Genomic DNA, 13,600 nt, shown 5'->3' with positions numbered 1-13,600 from the left:
TTTCGAGGGCCATTTAGGGCACTGGCAGGAACCGCTTTGAAAGAACTGAAATCCAGGAAAGGTATCATCCACAGAACGATGGGCGAAGGTTGGAACCAGTGATGTAGGAACTGATTACCCCTTCACTTATATGACGCCAAAATGCACACTTAACTTTGCAGTTGGAAGTGCGCCTGCGCAAATGTTGCTAGTGCTGAGGCTGCAATTGAGCAACCCCAGAAGTGATTGGGCGAGGAAAGCAGCGAAAAAAGCCAGTCTCCTATTGGCTGGCAACCTCAATGTACAGGCTTCCTAATTGGATGCGGTGAGAAGCCAGTGCGCATGCCCTCTCGGTGTTACCGTGCGTGATTGGTCTGCCCTGAGGTTTTGGTTTTCTCCAATTGGCTAATGTGCTGGTGGGCGGGGACTCTCCGGGATGATTTGAATTCAAACGAGGCGGTAATCTGCCGGCAATTGCTGAGGAGATCTTAGCTTCGTTGGTGAAGCCGGCTGTCAGCATGTCTTTTCCTAAGGCTCGGCTGAAGCGATTCAATGACCCTTCAGGTGTGTACGTCGGGAGGCGCGGGGTGGCGGCGGAGGGATGGGAGACGTCCTCCCGCTTCTCGCCGCTCTCGGTCCCCTTCACCCGGGCGAGCCTGAGGCCACTTCCAGACAGGCCGGGATTCATGTTTAAATTTCTCGCAAACGTATTAAGTTTCTGACGCACGCCAAGCACTGTTCAGGATGCGAGTGATAAACAGTGACACTGTCCCTGCCCCAGGACCCTTCGTTCACGCGAGGAGTAATAGTAATAGCCAGCGCGACGAAGGAGCGGGGCGAAGGGGACGGGGCTGGAGGCGTTCGTCTCCCACGATCCCCAAGTAGTTGTTTTTGTTTGCTTGTGTTTTGTTTATTAGGCGACAATGGGGATTGAACCCGGGACTCTTTCCCTCTGAGCCCTTTTCTTTTTTTCTTGTTTGAGATAGAGTCTCGCCGAGTTGTCCAGACTGGCCTCCAACTTGGTAGGTCCTCCTACCACGACCTCCCGAGTCGCAGGGATTGCTGGCGCGCCGACCGCGCCCGACCTCTCTCTTGGTAATTTTGTTGCTAGCACCCCGAATCTTGGGGCGCTAATTGACTGTATCGGTGGAGGTAACGAGCCGCGTATTCCCGGAGGCTAGGCGGAGGGATTTAGAATGTTTTCCCCGTGCAGAAAAGGGGTCAGCGGCGCGCTGGCCCACACCCCTGCCCCCGGCTGCTCCCGAGGCGGAGCCCGGAAGGCGCAGGTTCCAGGCCCCCCGGGCCACTCCGGGGAGACGCGTCTCAAAGTAAAAAAACAACGCGTTTTTCTTTAAAGGGCTGGGAATGCAGCTCAGTGGAGGAGTGGGAGGGCCCGCACCAGGTCCTGGGCTCAGTCCTCACTACCATTTAAAAGAAAAGCAGAGAAACGACCAGAGCGTGAGGAGAGAGAGATGCTAGCCCGATTTTAAACTTCAAACAGTGTGTGCAAGTGTTGAAACGTCACATGGGACTTCACAAATACGCACAGTTTTTATGTGTTTATGTGTCAATCTAAATGTTTTGAAAAGTGATGGGAAAATGAAAGAGATTTGCTCATTATTATACACCAAACGCTCAGAACTGTATATAACTAAGCCTTAAAGAATTCATCCCGTGCTCTTAACCACTTTAGAGCACATGCACCATAACCAAGCCTTAGATGTGGTTGGTAGGCACTTGTCACTTAGGAGATGTTGAACATGTGCTGTGACTCTGCTAAGGTCTTCCATGGTGGACCTTTATTCCTTCTGACATGTGAGCAAGGGACTGATATCTTCATTTTGCAAATGAGAAAACTGAAAGGTTTTGTTATTGTATTGAACAGCCAGAGTAAGTGTCAGATCTGAAAAACCACATGATTTGTATGTAAGTATGTATGTATATATATATTACCTTGTTTATAGAACTATATATATATGTGTAATATACAATAACTGTCATTTGGTCATTCATTATATCTGTAATTTCTACCTGCCAACATATAAATGGGAAAGTACACCACTCTGCTCACAAAGGATAATCAAGTGAGTAAGTGGATTAGCACAAATTTATTTCCTTAATCACAGGACTCAAGGACCATATTATTTCCCAGGTTTTCAAATAATATACTCTTAAGCTCTGTCAGCAGTATAAATAGCAGTTATTTATTTGATGCTTAGTATGTATGAAGCACTGTGGTGATTTCTCATCCAAGTAATTCTCACAACTGTTTTATGACATAGGTACTACTTTTTATTCCTGTTTCATGAATGAAGAATCTAAGTCTCAGATATAAATATCCTAGGATACTTAAAGCTGGACTGGGGAAAGGAGGGAGTATAATGTTCTCTCATTCACCATATTCTCCCTTTGACTACAAAGTATTTGTCACAGTGTTACAGTGTTTTCTATAGATTGGCACACACTGGATGCCAGCTGGATTTGAACCCTCATTCTATTCTCACATCCAAGTGTATTTTCTGTGTTTTAATGCCCTTTTTTTTTTTTTCTTAACTTTCATTTACTTAATTTTTATGCAGTGCTGAGGATGGAACCCAGTGCTTCACACATGCTAGGCAAGTGTTCTTACCACAGAGCTACAACCCCTCCCCTGGGTTTTCTTTTTCATACTGCTAAACTCCACCTTGAGCTAAATACTAGAGATATGGACATGATTAAGATACTCTCTAACTTCACACAGTTTTGTCCAATGTCAAAGATGAATAAGTAAATAGACTATTATAAAACTGAGATGTTCTATGATAGGAGAAAATATATACAGACTGCCATGGAGGGATTTTTCCTAGCGTGCTTTGAGGATTCAGAGAAAACTAGAAGTGACTGACAGATCGGGAGGATAAATGAGAGTTAGCCAAGCAAAATGAAAAGTGAACTGTCAGCACTAAAAGAAAGAACAGAAAATACAGAAATCTAGACATTTGACAGATTTATTTAATGTAATACATATTATGTTTGGTTTACATACAAACACAAAGTGAACTTTTTCAGTTCACTTTGAATCTATGATGAAGATATAAATTATTCCGGAAAGCTTACAATCTCTCCGTTTGCCATTCCTGTTAGTTAATGTTCCCAGATTTCTAACAAGTCATATCTATGATGTAATACATTTAAGTTTGGTAAGAAAAACATGTAGAACATAAAAATAGCATGTGTTGCTGTCTTCCGTAGTGTTGGTAAGTGTTGATGCTGGATTTCAGTCTAGTTCTTGAATTCCCATAACGGTCAAATTTGGCATTCAGCAGTCTTCAGGGGAAGAGTTAAGTATGATCTTAGATCTCAACTTAAATGACACTGCTTAGTCATTGCCACTTTTCCTTCTTTTATTGGCTCTTATCTCCTTTGAAAGTATGGACCCAGTGATGAACTGAAATACGGGGATTCAACATATTTGGTAGATGAAACACCCACCCATCATTCGCTTACCAAATCTAGAGCAGTACTTCTCACTTTTCTGTAGCAGCATTTCTAATAGCAGAGAACCAAGGAGTGTAACCCCATTTCTACTTTCCCAAAAAGGCCTAACAGGTAGTCATAGTAATTTTCTCTGTGGTCTCCTTTACACTTTAAAATACAATATGTTCTCCATTACCTTGCCTTGCCTACCCAAAGTGAATAAAATAAGATACTCCAAGATATGCCATACTTCAGCTGATTTGGGGGAATCACCGTCATCCTGCTGTTGACTTAACAGTGTAAATAGTTTGTGAGGTGTGGGAAATCTGAGCTAGCCAAGATGAATACTGTTTGTGAGACCTGCCTGTATCTTACACCAGTGCATTCTGCGGTTTGAGACTTTCCTTCCTTATTGGAAATCCACTACTTTTACCTTTTATTGACCATAATAAGACCTGAAAGTACCCGGGATTGGATTCTTTGTGTCAGTACATATAAATAATCATTCTGGATAGAGGAGTTGAAACTTAATTATCCTTAATAGAATTTTTATGGTCTACTTATGAAAGCAATAACTTTAATGCTTTTAAAACTATATTTCAGAGTGAGATATAAATTTTATATGTAATTATATAATTTATATAATATTTACCTAGGATATGCTTTTATATTTCTTCACATATAACTGAAACAAAAGTTCCAGAAAATAATACCTAATCTTGCTATATGTGAGCTACACTGATATTTTCTATTTTGTTTTACTTTTTTAAAATGCTAGTTGGATCCTCTGAATGCTTATCTACTATTTAAAAAATATTTTGTGGACAGTAGTAATTGCTTGAAATGGTCAAAGCTCTTTGCTATTCTCATGCAAAAACAAGTGAATAGCTTTTCAGAGAATAGTTTTAATATGTTAATTTCAAATCAGCTGAAGCTTTATGCTAATATTTACATCCTGAGAGTCCCATCTCAAGACCCTAAAATTTGGGACTCCAATTAAATGAGGTTACACAGTATAAACCTTTGGAATATAAAAATAGAGTATAGTTTGCACTTCACATAATATGACTATAAATTTCTAGAGCCTCAACCTCATTATCTATAAATTAACATGTAAAATTTTTGTAAGGATTTAATAATAAAATAAAATCTCCAAACTGTTTAGCACAATGACTGGCATTTAAGTACTAAAAATTTCTAGTTGTTATTAGTGCAGTTGCTTTCAGTCTCTGAATTCAAATTGCAGTAGGCGTCATCTGTACATGTTGATATTAGCCAGAGGTAGATTATCCCTCTAAATTTTTATTACAGATTAATTCTTAAAGGCTAGATCATTTTAATTATGATTCCTAGAATCCAGTGGTATTTACCTTAGTGACTCTATTTGAAGAGAGTTGACACCAAACATTTTATTTTATTATATTCAGTTCTTAACAACTAAGCTATGGACTGGATTCAGTGGCACATGCCTATTGTAATCCCAGCTACTTTATTAGGTTGAGGCAAGAGGATTATATGAATTCCAGGCCAGCCTGGGCAACTTAGTGAGACTGTCTCAAAAAAGGTGGGGGCGGCTGCTGAGGATGTAGCTCAGTGGTACTGCAAAAAACAATAAGAACAACAAAACCATACGGCCTATTGTTCCTTTTACTCAATCTATATAAAAGGCAAGGTGATGATATTGTTCTTCATAGAGAATCCTTTATAATATGAAATAGATGCTATTTTTATATTTATATTTACATTATCGTGACATGTTTTTAACTTCACATCATAAATAACATTAGATGATACATTAATGTTTTGTTTTTTTCTAGGCTGTGCACCATCTCCAGGTGCTTACGATGTTAACAGTTCAGAAATATCTAAAGGACCAGTATCCTTTCAGAAATCACAAAGATTTAAAAAACAAAAAGGTAATGAGCCTCAAAGTAAAACAATAGTTATATGATTTTATAAGTTTTAAATTTATAAATAACATTATTTAAATTTAAAGATGTTGCATATCTAAAGATATAAAACTAGAATTGTTTTTACTTTAACTTGATGAATTTATGAAAGGATCAGGTACAGAATAATGCTTTCATCATCATCCTGTAAATAATCAGGAAGATTAAGCAAGATACTCAGAGATATATAGTTTCCTTTTTGGTTATTTCCTTAATCATTCTCTCAGAGAATATTAGGAAAATCAGAAAGGTTTTTAGATGTATAAATATTGTGCAATTAATTATTTAGAAATATATAATCAAGAAAAGAATAACTTGATATTGCTTCTTTTACGGGGCTGGGGATATAGTCCAGATGGTACAGTGCTTACCTTGCATGCACAAGGTCCTGGGTTCTAATCCCCAGCACCACAAAAAAAAAAAAAAAGAAAGAAAGAAAAAAAAAAGAATAATGCTTCATTTATAATTGCAGTAATATAGAAATTATGTTTTGTGTGGTTGAAACATGTAAACCCTAACTATGATTGGTACAATTCATTTTTCTGCAGAATCTCAACAAAATCTTAGTGTTGACAAAGATAGTACCATGCCTTCTACAGCTAAAAAAGCTAAGACTTTGGGATTAAAGGTGAGGAGCTTTTATTGCTATCAATTATTATTGAAAACATATCTGAAAGATATTGTATTTAACTAGAATGAGTTATATGTATAAGTAATTCTGTAAATAGGTAGAATAAGTTATTAGGACCTTATCTCTAGAACTTTACTACTTATGTTTAAATGTGCCCTTAGTTCACAATTACAAAGTGGTTACTATTTCTCAGTCACTTATTTCTAGATAAATTTTATTCATAAACTTATACAAACTATATGATACTTTCATTAGATACTGCCATTTGAGTTGTGTGGTTTTGTTTTTGTTTTTTTGAGGAAGGGTAAGTATTGGTGAAAGAAAAAGGAAGAAGAAAAATTCTAATTCCTAAAAGAGAATTTCAACTCAGAAACTCTTAAGGAATGGTAGAAAAATAAATTCTTAATAGTCTTATGATATGGCTTGTACAATGGCCACTATTACTGTTTTCATTAATTCATAAGAGGCAACTGTACTTTCTTAAGAGTTATATAGATTTTATGTGACAGAGATTTGGAGTTGGGAATCCAAAGCTGCAGGTTAAGCTTTGACTATTTATTCATTTGACAATTATGAATTACGGTCTCCTGATCATCTAGAATTATGTTGTACAATATGGAAGTAACTAGTCACATGTAGCTATTGAGTATTTGAAATGTGACTAGTGCTACTGAAGAACTGAATTTTTAGTATTGTTTTAATTAATGTACATTTAAAAGCATATTCAAAGCTGGTTGCTGTGGCACACACCTATAATCCTAGCAGCTTGGGAAACTGAGGTAGGTGGATCACAAGTTCAAAGCCAGCCTAAGCAACTTAGCAAGGCTTAGGGAGACCCTGTCTCAAAAAATAAAATATAAAAAAGGGCTGGGGATGTGGCTCAGTGGTTTAAACACCCCTGGGTTCAATCCCCAGTACCAAGAAAAAAAGAAAACATTGAATTCTGTTAGTGAAAAACTACAAATGATTTTAGAACAACTGTCTTCTGTATGTTTCACGAAATCTGAATCTGAGTTATGTTAGACAGCTTTGCATTACTATGACTAATATACATGACAAGAACAACTTGGAGGAGGAAAATTTTATTTTGGCTATGTTTCAGAGGTTCAGTCTGCCCCTTATTGACTTCATGCTCTGGGCTAAACATGATGGAACATCATAAAAGAAGGGTGTGGTAGAAGAAAACTGCTAAACTATGGCAGTAAGAAGCAGAGAGAGAAAGCAAGATGCCATGGACAAAATAAGAACCCTAAAGGCACCCAGCCCCCTATGACCTACTTTCCTCCAGCCACACTCTGCCTGCCTATAGTTACCGCCCAGTATAGTAGTCCTTTTAAATTAAACCATCAAATGGATGAATCCACTGATTAATTCACAGAGCTCATGATCTAATATTGTTATCTGACCAGTCTGCATTGTTTCACATTCAAGCTTTTCAGGAATACCTCATATTCAAACTATAGCAATTAAATATTTCTTTTTTTTCTTTTCTTTTTTTTTGCTCTGCTGGGGATTGAACCCAGGGCCTGGTGTTTGCAAGGCAAGCACTCTACCAGCTGAGCTATCTTCCCAGCCCTAAATATTTCTAATGAAAACCTTGCATCTAAATTAAGATGTGCTATATGAGAAATACATGGGAGCTTTGTATTAAATGTAAAACAATTCATTAATTTTATACTATTAATGTTGAAATAATATATACTAGATTATGAAAAATGTAAAATATTTTTGATTTTTTTAAAAATGAGTATTAGAAAATTTTAAAAATATATGACTTGCATTGTATTTTATTGAACCAGACTGATATAGACACTCTTAGAAATGGATATAAATGGCTTGACCTGAATTTCCTGGAGAAACAATTCTGAAAATTTGAATTAATTATAGAGTTTACAAACTCCAATAGGAAACTACAGTTATAGGCATACAAGTATGTATAGAACCCCCAAAGAACAGACTTTTTCTAATAGAAAATTTTATTAGTTTCAAAATTAATAAAACATGAGATTGTGTGCCTTCCCCTCAATTTAGAAATAAATAAATAGATTTTTTAAAGTTTTTTTTTTTCCATTTTTAAATGGCAAAAATCAATACTGTTTCTAGCTACTGCATCAGAAAAGATGCTGTTTATATAGAAAGAAGTAGAGTGAAATTATGTGTCTTAGAATAAAAGTAATGAGAAGATTAGAATGATTTGATTTGTGGGGGGCGGGTACTAGGGATTGAGCTCAAGAGCACTTAACCACTGAGCCACATCCTCAGTCCTTGTTTGTATTTTATTTAGAGATGGGGACTCACTGATTTGCTTAGTGCCTCACTAAGTTGCTGAGACTGGCTTTGAACTTGTGATCCTCCTGCCTCAGCCTCCAGAGCCACTGGGATCGTAGACGTGCATCACCTCACCCAGGGAGATTTTAAGAACCTTTTCTTTCACTTACCAAATAGGTGACCTGCAAAATATTTTATAGACTCTGTGCAGTATTTAAAATAGAAATTATCTGTTTGGAACCCTTAATTTTTTCAGATAACTAAAAATCAAATTTTACTGTGATAAAATTTTATTTAAGTTTGATTATAATTATTCTTTGACTTTTAAACAGAAGGAATCTCAAAAAAATGATAAAGATTTGAAGATATTAGAAAAAGAGGTGAGCAATACTTTTATTGAAAAGTAAATTGTTATATTATGGAAAAGAATTACATAGAGCTGAGAGATTAACATTTTGTTGTAGTTTGGGCAATCTGTGTCCATATTTTAAAATTACATTCATAGGTCAAATATTTATGTTTATTCATAGTGAACACTCTTCTTGTATGCCATTCTTTGTTAAGACAACATAGCTAGAGAATTAACTTGTTGAACATACAATTCTTGCATGTTAAGTGGACCATGATAAAGTTATGCTAACTTGATACATTGTTCTGTATAATGGGTGTATGCCTTCCTCAACAATGAAATAGCTGAGAACCGTACTGTCCAATATTGTAGATGCTCACCACATCTGTTTTTGTTTTGCTTTTTTTTTTTTTTTGAGGTGGGGGTGTATACTGGGGATCTAACCCAGGGACACTTTGCTACTTAGCTATATCCCCAGCCCTTTACTATTATTTATTTTGAGACAGAGTCTCACTAAGTTGCTTAGAGTCTCCCTAAGTTGCCAGGGCTGGCCTCAAATTTGCAATCCTCCTGTCTCCCAAGTTGCTAGGATTAGAGGCATTCACCACTATGCCCAGCACTTGTGGTTGTTTTACATTAATATTGAACAGATTTAAGAACTTAGTTCCTCAGTTGCACTGATCACATTTTAACTGCTCCGTAGCCTCATGTGATAAGCTGCCTCCCTACTGGGCAGTACATTTGTAACATGGCAAGAATTACTATGAGCAGTGCTGACCTAAAGAACCCAATTATCTCTCTAAACGGTACTAAATTGCTCAGTGCACTCCTTGCTTCTCTGCCAGTCTTTTCCATAACTAACCAGAATAAATTGTAGTCAAATGGTGGCTTAGAACCAAGAATGTATCAAGATAATTGTGAATCTTTGCTCTGGTTGCTTTGATCCCTTTGTATTTCATAATATTGACTTATTTTATTGTGGATACATGCAATTGATACTTAATACATGTAAAAACTGAGTTTCGATAAACTAATTAGTGAGTGAGTGGTAGTGTCAAGATCAAAACTGACAAGTCGCATCATTATTTCATTTGGTATAGAATTTTAGGTTTGTAGATCCCCCCCCCCCCAATCATTTTAAAGATGTAATTACTCTGTCTTTGGCTTCTACATTTCCTGTTGACAAATATTAGGCCTTTTAGGATCTTTTGTTGTTTTGTTTAATCTACTAGTAATGGCAGGAATGATGACTTGCTGATGCCTACTACATATCTACTTAGGAGCCTAGTTCCACCTTCTCAAAAAAAGAAACATATTTCCCATCTCAAACTGTAATTAATATCTGTGTAATTAGAACTACAGAAAAGAAGAACTCTTACAAGTAGAAATACTTTTTTAAAGTGAATAAACAACTTAATTGCATTTGGGAATTTATGGCAATTAAAGTTCTTCAGTTCTTAAGAGGCATACAGATATTTAAGATTTATAATAAGGTAAATGTTATTATTCAAATAGCTAGTAAAATAAGAATATCTATGAGCATAATGTCAAAATTCATGCTTTTTCTAGAAGCTTTTATGTTTTTGTTACCAGTAGCATTTCTTTACATTGGTATTTTACTGGCAAATTATTCATATATGATCTTGTTTTCCTCCAGATTCGTGTCCTTGTCCAGGAGCGTGGTGCTCAGGACAAGAGAATTCAGGAGATGGAAACTGAGTTAGAGAAGATGGAAGCAAAGCTAAATGCTATAGTCAGAGAAAAGACATCTCTCTCTGCAAACAATGCTTCACTGGAAAAACAGCTTATTGAATTAACTAGAACTAATGAACTATTAAAATCTAAGGTATTTGAACCTCATGATAACACTTAAAATTAAATTATAAGCATGTTTTTTCTTATTACTCTTGTTTGGGAATTGGAGGCTGTATTTGGACCCCTTTCTTGCACTGAATGTACCTTAAATATTAACCTACTTCAAGTAGCTAGTGTTTCTTTTTATTAGGTTGTCTGGCATATAAGTGGTTATAAACAAACAAGTTACTTTTTGTTTTAATGATTTCATATTTTCTCATTAAATATCAGTAAAAATCACAGACTTTACATTTTGTTGTCACTTTAAAGATTTTTCTCTGAAATACATAATAGCATAGCAGCATGCTTCTGTCTCTAGTCCTTATGGAAATAAAGTGGGAAATGAATTAATGGATTAATAATGTTCAATAAATAAACTGCATTTATCAGTATTAATGTACTCGTGATCTTAAAGAGCTGAACATGGTCCCTTTATTCTTGTTGTAGAAGTTGAGGGAGGATGTAAATCTGTGTTGAATTTAATTGGAATCATTTATTCAGAGCCTGTAATGTTCAGGACTCTTCACTTAGAGAGTCAAAGTGCTTTAGACTCAAGTATGGGGAAAGGAGCAGTTTCCTGGGCCGTTCCCAAGGAGCTTCTGATTTAGTAGGCTGGGGTTGGACCCGGTATTCTGCATATTTCAAATTTACCAAGTGATTAATTTTGTTAAGCCAACACATTTCAATAAATGCTCTTGAAGAGGCTTGTTTTAGAGGTTTACAGTGGACTTTATGGCATATAAACTTAAGCAACCACCCAAATGATTTTAGAAATAAACCAGAAAGTCACATTAGGGAAAAGATAGGACAAAAGCAATTCTAGTATGCAGTCAGTATTTGGGTTGATCAAATGCTGTTTTTTTTTACCAAAGTACATTGTAGGCAAGTAATAGCTACAATAATTAGAACAATCAGTATTTAAATGATTTTGTATATGGTATAGCAGAAAATATTTCTGAATTTTTTGCATATTTATTGTACTTAGTTTTCTGAAGATGGCAACCAGAAAAATATAAGAATTCTAAGCCTGGAGCTGATGAAACTTAGAAACAAAAGAGAAACAAAAATGAGGGTGAGTACTACCTTTGATAAATTACTATGTCTAGATCTGTAGATCTAAACCTTTCAAATTTCTTAAAACACGTTTCTCTTTTGTGTAGAGCATGATGGCTAAACAAGAAGGCATGGAAATGAAGCTGCTGGTTACTCAGAAGAATCTAGAAGAGTCTCAGGGGAAAATAGCACATCTTGAGGGGAAACTGTAAGTGACTGAATGAAATTATAAAGTGTAATCAGTTATTTGGTTTTCATTATTTAACCGATACATAAAACATAAAAATGAAACACATTCATGGGATGACGTGTTGTTTCGATATATGTATTTGTTTTTGTAGTGCTGGGAATTAAACCCAGGACCTTGTGTGTGTTAGGTAAGCACTCTATCACTGAGCTACACTCCAGTCTTCCCTGTTTCTCTTTCTAAGTGAAATTGAGGTCCTAATCATTCCCAAACATTTAATGCTAGAAAGTTGTATGAATACATTACTTTTGTACATCTTCAGTATCATTGATGAGGAAATAGCTTATAAATCTTCCTACCAGCATAATCTTTACAGAGGTGGTAATCAGAACCAAACTGAGAAACACTGGTATAGGAAGCTGTTTTTAGTGTATAGAAATATCCCTTTTATAATTTTTACTGTAATTTACATGTAATAATGAAAAATCTTAAATATTTAGTTTGATGACTTTTGACAGTTATATACATTTTTGTAACCATTAACCAAACAACATAGAGAACATTTCCATCCCCTCAGAAAGTTCCTTCATGCCCCTTGTTACCTGATTGCTACCTGTGTAATGCTGCCCATTCCTGCAGCTATTTTCTATTTTTCATTATAAATTTGGGAAGTTTGTCTTGGTATGTGTTGGGGACTTCTTTTGTAACATAATTTTTCTCAATTCATCAATATATACTCATGTGAATTGTAATTTCCTCCTTTTTATTTCCAAGTAGCATTCTGCTCTATGAGTACATCTTTGTTTACTGTTATTTTTCATCATTGTTAGGCCTTTTTTTTTTTTTTTTTTTTCAGTTTCTTACTCTGAAAAAGACTGTTATAGGGCTCAGGCTGTAGTTAAGTGGTAGAGCGTTTGCTTCGCATTTGCACAGCATGGGGTTCAATTCTCAGCACCACATAAAAATAAACAAAGATGTGTCCATCTGCAACTAAAAAAAAAAGACTTATAAACACATATGTCTTTGTGAACATTTATTTTTACTTTTCTTGGGTAAATCTAGAAGTGGAATTCTTGGGTCATAGGGTAATATATATATACCCTATATATATATAACATTTTAAAAAAATCCTCAAAGAAGTTGTATCATTTTGTACCCCCACTAGCAAGTTGGTTCTATATTCCTACCACCATTTGATGTATCCAGTTTACTTTGGCCTTTTTAATGAATGTGAAATGATAATTTGTGAATTTGTTACTATGAATGTTGAACATGTTTCTGTGTGCTTATAGATCATTTCTACATCTTCTATTGTGAAATGTCTAGTTAAGTCTTTTGTTTATTTCTTAAATTAGGTTGTTTAGAAGAGATGAACATATAAGTAATTGAGTACCAGGTAGCCTGGAACAAATGCTTTATGGCATTCAGTGCTTTTGGTTGGATAGGGAAACCAAGAAAGCTACAAAATAAGATTGTATCTTTGATTTAGGATGTTTATGATATGATTCTCATTATCATAGCTCTTTTGTCACAGTATGTTTGAAAGTCAAATTTTTCACTGAAGTAAAATTTTGAGTCTCCTGCTTACATACAAATTGTCAGCCTGAGAAGTTACATAGAATAATGATTGAGTTTGAACTCTGGAGTCAGCTTGCCTGATACAGCAGTATCTTATACATAGTAAGCATCATGTACAGTTATTAAATAATGTTTTAACATCCAATTTTTTTTTTTTTAGTGTTTCAATAGAGAAAGAAAAGATTGATGAAAGATCTGAAACAGAAAAACTCTTAGAATACATCGAAGAAATTAGGTAATGTGAAAAAGTAGCTTTAAATTGTACCTTATTTTAAACATTTATGAATATATCATTT

General features: G+C 35.5%; 1 protein-coding gene across 5 annotated transcripts in view; it reads left to right on the top strand.

The window, feature by feature from the left end:
* Positions 1-217: 217 nt before the first annotated feature.
* The window catches only part of HMMR (hyaluronan mediated motility receptor), a 30,676-nt gene continuing 17,293 nt past the window's right edge, over positions 218-13,600 (top strand). For 2 of the 5 annotated variants that reach the window (XM_079145944.1, XM_079145941.1), the window contains exons 1-8: positions 404-543; positions 5,253-5,351; positions 5,933-6,012; positions 8,616-8,663; positions 10,290-10,478; positions 11,472-11,558; positions 11,647-11,747; positions 13,465-13,539. In XM_079145944.1, coding sequence (XP_079002070.1) covers positions 498-543; positions 5,253-5,351; positions 5,933-6,012; positions 8,616-8,663; positions 10,290-10,478; positions 11,472-11,558; positions 11,647-11,747; positions 13,465-13,539 — 725 coding nt within the window. In that variant the 5' untranslated portion in view covers positions 404-497. Of the gene's footprint in view, positions 341-403; positions 544-5,252; positions 5,352-5,932; positions 6,013-8,615; positions 8,664-10,289; positions 10,479-11,471; positions 11,559-11,646; positions 11,748-13,464; positions 13,540-13,600 lie in introns of those variants that run through there. The other 3 variants (XM_079145942.1, XM_079145943.1, XM_079145945.1) reach the window with 3 other exon arrangements.

Source organism: Sciurus vulgaris (assembly GCF_902686455.1).
Source record: "Sciurus vulgaris genome assembly, chromosome: 6".
Classification (NCBI taxonomy): Eukaryota; Metazoa; Chordata; class Mammalia; order Rodentia; family Sciuridae; genus Sciurus; species Sciurus vulgaris.
Note: the sequence above shows the minus strand (reverse complement) of the source record. Positions and strands in the feature narration are given on the sequence as shown.